This window comes from Triticum aestivum, chromosome 4D (genome assembly GCF_018294505.1).
Source record: "Triticum aestivum cultivar Chinese Spring chromosome 4D, IWGSC CS RefSeq v2.1, whole genome shotgun sequence".
NCBI lineage: Eukaryota > Viridiplantae > Streptophyta > Magnoliopsida > Poales > Poaceae > Triticum > Triticum aestivum.
In genome coordinates, this window is record NC_057805.1 from 494,147,985 (window position 1) to 494,156,538 (window position 8,554).

Sequence of the window (8,554 nt, forward strand, 5' to 3'; positions counted from 1 at the left end):
CTCTTCAAGTAGTACAAGGCAAACAGCCACAAACAAATACGTACTACCTTCGTCTTGGTTTGTTGGTCCCTATTATAATTTGTGCCAAATTTTAATCATAAATTTAGCTAACAAAATGCTCATACATGTCATAAAAAATTATATCATTAAAAACTATGTTCAAATACGGATGCAACAATATTTTTTTTGTTGACATGCATTAATATTTTATCAGTTAAATCTTTGATCAAAATTTAGCATAAATTGTAAACGGGACTAATAAACCAGTAGGGAGCTAGTACTCGAGTAGTACATGTGAAAGTGGACCATTCGAGGCACAAATATTTGTGTGCATTTCAAAATGGACCAGCCCATGCACAAGCATTGGAGTGCCACCTAGCTTGTTCGGTGCTGGTGTGCCCATCATTTGCGCTGGCCGATAATAAATTTTAACAAATTGTGGCGAGCAGACACCGGGGCTCGGGCAGTGCGTAGGGTTGACCCGATTAAACCCGGCCTGACAAGAGACGAGCCCGCCCAACTACCTCTCCCCATCTCAACGTCGCATCCTCTTCTTCTTCCTACCCCTCTCTCTCGTCCATCGGCAAGCGAGCGAGGGCCGGCTGCAGGCGCCATGAACGGCAACGGCGGGAGCGACGACGACAAGGACATGGGGAAGCCGCTGCTGGCGAGCACGGGGAGCTGGTGGTACGCCACACGCAAGCCCCACGTCCCCGCATTCCTCTGCACGCTAGTCGTCGCGCTCGGCCCCATCCAGTTCGGCTTCACCGGCGGCTTCTCCTCGCCGACGCAGGACGCCGTCACCCGCGACCTCAGCCTCTCCGTCTCCGAGGTCAGTATCCCCCTTCCATTGTCTTACTACTGTAGTACTACCTCTGTTGCGGCCGGCCGCCTCGCTAGCTTGGCTAAGGCTTGGCCCAGGGCCTCAGTGGCTGACGACGCTGTGGCTGTGCCGCAGTTCTCGGTGTTCGGCTCGCTCTGCAACATCGGCGCCATGGCGGGGGCCGTCGCCAGCGGCCAGATGGTGGAGCACGTTGGCCACAAAGGGGTGAGATTTTTTACTTAACCCGCTTGTCTTTTCCAACGCAGTTACTGCTCCTAGCTACTCGTTTGCTACCTGTTGCATCATAGTGCAGTATTTAGCAAGGGTTAATGCCAGTGCTTTTCTTTGATTGATTGATACGTCCGTTCGATTGCAACTGTCACAGACAGCAGTGCAATCATGTGAGCAATCTATCCATTTCTCACCATTTAAATCAACAACAAAAAAACACGTGGATAAGATTGCTCGGTCTAAACTTATTTATGGAGTATCTCAAAATTATTGGAGGTTCTACATGAGGCGCGGTATGTCGAGGCTTTCTTCGTGTCGCCATCGACCACCGTCAGACCAGTGTCCAAGCTGTCTCCATGAGGTGCACGCATGCGCGCCACACACGCCCCCACACGTGCCACAGCTGCAGCACGTCAACTATCCTACACACAATTGGTCCCACACAGTGACATGTGGGGTGCTACAGTAGAATAGGTAGATGGGCAGCTCTGCTGCAGCAGCTTCAGTGAACTAGAGCATCTTCACATGATGTAAAACAGGGTCGCTGCCCAAAAACAATTTTTAGACCATTAGGACCTTTTTTTTTGCATCAAAGTGATGCAAATATACATCACGCGTGCGGCTGCCGCAAACCAAAATTGCAGACGCACGCCAACCGCCAGCATACCCTCCTCCCCCCTCCCCCCAGCCACTTCCCTCCCTCGCCAGTGCCACTGTCGAATCTAGCCACCACCGACAAACCCGCACCATCCCGCCGCCAGATCCATCTCATACAGTCATTGCATGGTTGTCGCCGCCTTTGTGGACCTAATCGACCGCCGTCGCGCAGACCGATTCCTGCCACCACTGCCACCTCCGCATCGCCTCGTCACTAGATCCACCGCCACCCTGTGCCCACCCAGCCGCTGCTCCACCACCACCACTGAGCCGAGGATGTTGCCGCGCCCTGAGCCGATATGAAAGGCGGGCTTCCCCTGCATTTGGTTCCAACCGTCCAACCACTACGCCGTCGAGTTGTTGTGCAACGGGGGGCGGCATTGGCTCAGGACCTTTGGCATTGCGTGTTGGAGGTTGTCCTGCCGAAGCACGAGCTGAACTTTCCCGACGTATAATCCTGGGACGTGGCGGAGTTCATTGGTCCCGAAGTGCATAATGTGACCCGCAAGGAGATAGTATCGTCCTAGAGCAGTGCAACACTCCTGAGACTAATGTGGTGGCTATGGCGCAGAAAACCTGCACCTCGTGCAAGCGGAGTATGAGTTGTTTGGCAGTAGGGACATGCGGTGCAACAGGGCGATCGAGAATGAGGACGAGGTTGGGCCCTCAAGGGTGATCAAGGGCGATTTGGACGACAAGGTTCAGCCCAACGAGGTCTAGCAGGACGATGAGGATGACGAGACTGGGACAACCTTAGTGATGAGGAGTAGTTGTTTGTAGTGCCTGTAGGAATCGATTGTGCTATGTTTAAGCTTGCATCTTTAAAACTTTGAATGTTTGGATTGAAGTATGTAGTGATCAAGGTAGTTTGGATATTTTGGGTGCCCTATTTTACACCAAAGAAATATTTCTGTGCCCTGACCTCCATGAACGTCAAATGATGTAAAGTAGTCGTCCATCAACGTCAAATGCCTCCCCCTGCCTTGTTCGGTGTTCCTGTTCAGCACTCGATGACCCTTGATCGATCCCTTGAAGTTGAGAACATGCTCTTCCGCACGCTCCGCGTCGGTAAGAACCGCCTACACCATCGTCATTTCATCCGCATAATCCTCCTTATCGAACGATTTGGTGGAGGACTCAACATAGTGTTTGTAGATGTATTCCATGTCCGAATCCATTGCTTCAAAGAAGGAAGGAAAATTGTCAAAAAATTAGCACAAGCATTGCACCGAACACTTGTTGGGCATGGTCACCCCCACGGACGGCATCCGGGAGCGGTTGGTACTTGCGCGGCGAATGGTTGAGAAGTGTGGAATGGTGACATAGGCAAAGTGGCATGACGACAGGTTGGAGTGGCAGAGTTCGCGGAGGTTCGGCTTGGCGGGCGGTCGAGTGGTATAGCAGCAACATCGGCGAGGGGGGAAGCATATGCAGAGGAAGGGGGAGGGGATGGAGATGCGGGGTCATGGTGTAGTTTCGGGTGGCCTGGGATGTCAGAATCCTGCATGGCGGAGCTCCGTACTCCCGCAAAGCCCCATAGTTTGCTTCCGATTTGCGGGGAAATGAACAACCGGACTGGTTCGCGGACAGGTACAGGACGACATTTATGCCAAAGTGCGTCCAGACCGCTCGGTCTGGATGATTACGGGTGGTTTGAGGGTCCGCTTTGGAGATGACCTAAAGCTGCCAGAAAAAAAACTGATGTGACAAGATAATTAATTCAGAGTTTGATGACTCCACAAAGAAACCATGCGTGTTCGTACTTAAGGGAAAACATAATTTACAGCCTACAACTAATTAATGAAACAGTCTTACTAAGTCTCAGTCGACTAAGAGTTCGTTAAGTCTCGGTCAATGCTACATCCATAAGATTTACATTGCGACGTGCAAAATTTTCTTTTCAATTCTTTTTTTTCTCTCTTACATGTTATGTCACTTGACCGAGACTTGGTTAAATCTCAATTAACTATGCACCCTTAACGAAAAAAACTTAGCAACAAGAAGCTAGACACATTAAACCCATTAAGCTACGCGTGAAGGGCGGCCAACCAGCTATGCCACGTGGCGCAAGCCGCGGTGAGGAATCTTTTAGAAAAAAAATTAGATGAAGGTGTGGATTATTTTTTAAATGTATTTTTTTTAGATGGAGGTGAGGACCTCTAGTATTTTTTAAATGAAGAGTTATGCAAAGTGGCACTTGCTGGTAGGCTGCGGTGGTAATTTATTTTACTTTTTTTTAGATGAAGGCGAGGATTTTTTTTTTGATATTTTTTTATACAGAGGCAAGGACTATTTATTTTTTAAATAAAAATGTGTGCACAGCTTCTTCTTAAGTGGCGTCACCGGATGGCGTCCCAACCACTAGTGTGCATTGCAAAGTTTAGTTGGTAGGCTCTTCCATGCGCTTTTTTGGAACTACTCGGTTCCCGACACTCCGTGCCCGATTCTCACACGACACATGATCCAGCGGCTGTGCTGCACTTGCCGACACCCACTGGCCGAAGACGATGCTTTGATCCAGCGGTCGGCCTCCACTTCGTGTGAGATCAGTAGCATCGTCCAAACATCGGCTGACGGTGTGTAGCATCTTACATACGCATAGTTCTATCGATAGCATCGTCCAAGAATCGTGCGTCGAGTGTCGTCAGTATAGCAGCATTCATCTTTGCGAGAGTGAATCAACTGAATCCCGTGGGACGCAACCAGGATGAGGCGATGAGCTCGCCGCCGCGGACGGACAAGCTGCGCCGCGCAGGGTTCCGGCCGGTGTCCCTCCCCGGGAGCTAGCCAGGGGATCGTCTCCGGTACGCCCGGGAGACGAGCCGCAGCAGCCGGAGCGCGCGAGCCAGAGGGAGGCGCTGGCGCGCACGCGAGGTGTTCGTCAAAATGTCTAACAGCTATTTGGTCTCGGCCGTCATCGCCCCGCCCGGAGGTCGGGCCCCACGCGTCAGAAAGAGCGTCACGGTCCGTTAAGCAAGCCATCACTGCTTCTTGCAGAAAGATTACGGTGGGCCGCTGTTTTTCTTTTTGCCGAAAACTGCAAAGTCGACCTCGATTGTGGTGGTTTATTGCGGTGTCAAAACTTCTGTATGTTGGTCGTATCTTCTGTATGTATGTAGCTAACTGAACTGACGATCTTCTCTTGAGCTCTAACAAGATTTTGAATTGATTTTCCAGGCGTTGATGATTGCTGCTATTCCTAACATCATCGGTTGGCTCGCCATCTCCTCGGCAAAAGTATGTCAATACCTTCTTTTCCGGAGCTTAGTTTCACTGTTTGCTGCTTCTGAACTTGACACTTCTCGGCGTTTGTTTTACAGGACACTACGTTTCTGTATATGGGGCGACTGATTGAAGGATTTGGTGTTGGTATCATATCCTACACGGTTCGTTTAAACACTCTGTGCCTGCTTGTTTTTGCCATAGAAGATCTATGCACGCATCTATCTGGTTAAGTTGTTCAGAGAAAAGAAAAGAAAAAGATCATCAGGATGTCAGTACTGTGGCTTGTTGGAACAAAGTTGACCATCCCATTGGTGAAGTTTATTTGTTGTCCAAAGAATCTTGGACTAGTTAAAATACTTGGTCTTGATCTGTGAGTTATGTGATAACAGGTGCCTGTATACATAGCAGAGATTTCTCCTCGGAACAAGAGGGGCGCTCTGGGCTCTGTGAACCCGGTAGGCCTATCCTCCCATGCATCTTGTCTTCTTGTCAAGCAAAGACCTATTAGCTTGTGCAATTGTTCATTCTGCAGTTGTCTGTAACAACGGGGATGATGTTGGCCTATGTGCTAGGGATGTTTGTTTCTTGGAGGATGCTTGCGTTGATAGGTAACATGACTAAGTGCCGGCTCGTTACTGAACTTTGTTGTTTTCACTTAACCTCTGATATTTAAGTTCACAAGATCAGTAACAGTAAATGCCAGAAGGAAATATTTCTGTTTAAGCTTTTGAAGGAAACGTTGCCGTGTTTCGCTTGTACTTTATGAGCTTAAGCGAATGTGTATGCTTTTAGTTTCTGCACCCTGATTATTTCTGATTCAAATCTCTGGTTATCATTCTTCTAGGAACCTTGCCATGCACAATATTGATACCTGGCCTGTTCTTCATTCCAGAATCTCCAAGATGGCTGGTTTGTATACGCAAATGTATACAAAGTGCCGCATCATTCTGAAACTTTCATTAACCAATCTTTTGCATCAATCTCTAGGCAAAGATGAACAAGATGGATGATTTCGAAGCCTCCCTACAAGTTTTGAGAGGATCTGAGACCGACATCACCTCAGAAGTGAATGATATAAAGGCAAGCACCTTCCTTTTTCGTTCTTCTGGTCTGACCAACTACAAATCTATCTATGTGACGTACTTTCAGCTTAGTCACCAATGTTCGCTTGCTTTAATATTCTGCAAATTACGCAGATAGCGGTAGCATCAGCAAACAAAAGGACGGCAATCCGTTTCCAAGAGTTAAACCAAAAGAAATTCCGCATGCCCCTGATAGTAACTTCCTTGACTTGCTGGTTTATTCCATACCAAAATTCACAATTGCATTTTGTAAACGTGATTGTGGTACAACCTGGCAGCTAGGAATTGGCCTGCTTGTACTGCAACAGCTAAGCGGGATCAGCGCTATACTGTCTTATGCAGGCAGCATCTTCAAAGCTGCAGGCAAGTTGCACAATTTGGTCATTAAATTTCCTTCAGCGCAATATTGTAGTGTTATATTATAGTCAATTTTATCTTCTGTATTTAACATGAGAAGCTCTTCAGGTCTTACAAACGGCAACTTGGCCGCATGTGGACTTGGAGCTATTATGGTGTGCAACTTGATAGATCATTTCTTGTTTCTTAGTAGTTCACATTAAGCTGCTGACATCATTTATCATCAGGTTCTTGCCACTGGAATTACAACCTGGTTACTAGACAGAGCTGGCAGACGGATCCTACTTATTGTAACTTCCTCCTCTCTGTGAAACCAGATTGTTACCTGTCTCTAACTATAATTTAGCTCTCGCTTCAACTTCCAGATCTCTTCTGCCGGGATGACTCTAAGCCTTCTTGCCGTTGCTGTCATATTTTTCCTCGAGGTATTTTCAGGTTTCTTTAGTATAGGGTTCGAAAGAACTAGCCATGGACAGAGGTGCGTGGAAGTTAGCTATCCATGTGCCAGAACCATGAGTTTGTTTTGAGATCTTATGGGTTTCAGCTGATGCCTACCCCAATTTGTTTGGGACTAAAGGCTTTGTTGTTGTTATTGTTGTTCTTGTTTAGTACAGGGTTCCAGTATAAATAAAATACAGATTACATATACGGATATACCAACACCCTTATAATAGTCTATTACGTGGATAGGGGATTTTTTTTATTGGTGATATTATCGCAGGGCCTCTTGTGCGGAATGACCTTCTTATATTATCATGATTAATTTGTTCCAGGACAACGTTCCACAAGATTCTGACATGTATTACATATTAAGCATGGTCTCCTTGCTTGCTATTGTGGTATGTCCATCTACCAACTAGATTGTTTGGTCTGAAAATTTACATCGCAGATCCACGAGCTCTGCCCGAAATACTAACCTGAACACTTGTGCAGACTTGTGTAATCACCTTCTCCTTCGGTATGGGCGCCATTCCATGGGTCATAATGTCCGAGGTATAGTGAATCTTCACACTGTATACCAGCACCGTAGCTCATAAGTAATGTGGTTTAGGCATGTCACAGGAGCCTTCACATAACCATACCTCTGTACTTTTTATGTGTTTGTAGATCCTGCCGGTTAGCATCAAGAGCCTGGTGGGAAGCTTCGCGACGCTCGCCAACTGGCTGACCTCCTTTGGGATAACAATGACAGCAAACTTGCTGCTCAGCTGGAGTGCTGGAGGTTCACACTCTTCCCTCTTCCCTCGGGCCTTGTTCGGTTACACCCTTTGTCAAGAGGATTGGGGGGGATTTGGGAGGGTTTTGACTTGTAGGGGATTAAATCCACCTCAATCCCTGCCAAAACCCCTTCACAACCCTGTCAACCGAACACAGCTTCAAGTAGAATTATGGACCGTGTCACGGACCTGAAGGAGACCATTTCTGTTTGTTTACGATCTTGACAGGGACCTTTGTGTGCTACACGCTTGTGAGCGCGTTCACGCTCGTGTTCATCATCCTCTGGGTGCCGGAGACCAAGGGAAGAACTCTCGAGGAGATACAATGGTCGTTCCGGTGAGCTTGGTTGTTTCCGTCGAATGTATGTCGGAATTATTTTCAAGTCGGGCATTGTCTTCTTTTTACTAGTCTGATTGCTCGATGGAGGCCAATCAGACAACAGTTATTGTGTGTATACAAGTATATTCCTGTACAGGATTGTTTCAGTTGACTTTGTATAGAAGGGACATGTCATAGTAGTCCTGCTCTGTTATCCTCTATGGTTTCCGTGCTGGTGCAGCTGGTCGTCAGCTCCCACTGTGATACCCCGCAAGAGAAAAAATGAAGAAAAACTTCCACTGTGATTGTCGTGCTCTGTTCTCAAGCTTTTGCTACTAGCTCAAAGTGTTCATGAACGTGGTGAATATTTGTGCCATTGTAACACACACTGATATCCTCTGCTTGATTTTTTGTCTGGCTTGTGTTTAAAACTTGACTGTTCTTCCGCGTCTTTTTGATTGTTGAAGCTGCAAATCAGATTCCTCTGATAACATACTCATGCGAAAACAAAGTCAGTTTTGCTGGGAGATGCCCGACGGACAACTATATGGAAGGCTCAGAGGCATGTATGGGGAGCCTAAATGAAGGAACAAACATTTGACTTGGCAACGAAATGGGGGAACACACATTTGACTTGGCAACG

The 8,554-nt window shown here is 47.4% G+C and overlaps 1 protein-coding gene across 3 annotated transcripts; it reads left to right on the forward strand.

Annotated features, from left to right (window-relative positions):
* Positions 1-468: 468 nt before the first annotated feature.
* On the forward strand, positions 469-8,217 carry LOC123098961 (sugar transporter ERD6-like 4). Of its 3 annotated transcripts, none has more exons than XM_044521055.1 (17): positions 469-832; positions 959-1,048; positions 4,889-4,948; positions 5,032-5,097; positions 5,326-5,391; positions 5,469-5,544; positions 5,781-5,845; positions 5,924-6,016; positions 6,133-6,213; positions 6,297-6,381; positions 6,484-6,530; positions 6,603-6,665; positions 6,741-6,800; positions 7,149-7,214; positions 7,309-7,368; positions 7,483-7,597; positions 7,821-8,217. In XM_044521055.1, exons 1-17 carry the CDS (start codon positions 614-616, stop codon positions 7,931-7,933), a joined length of 1,425 nt encoding a protein of 474 aa, XP_044376990.1. In that variant the 5' UTR covers positions 469-613; the 3' UTR covers positions 7,934-8,217. The 3 variants fall into 3 exon arrangements, with proteins under 3 accessions (XP_044376990.1, XP_044376992.1, XP_044376991.1); XM_044521057.1 differs by lacking the exons at positions 469-832; positions 959-1,048 and adding exons at positions 4,141-4,287; positions 4,418-4,675; XM_044521056.1 differs by lacking the exons at positions 469-832; positions 959-1,048 and adding an exon at positions 4,144-4,675.
* The last annotated feature ends 337 nt before the right edge of the window (positions 8,218-8,554 follow it).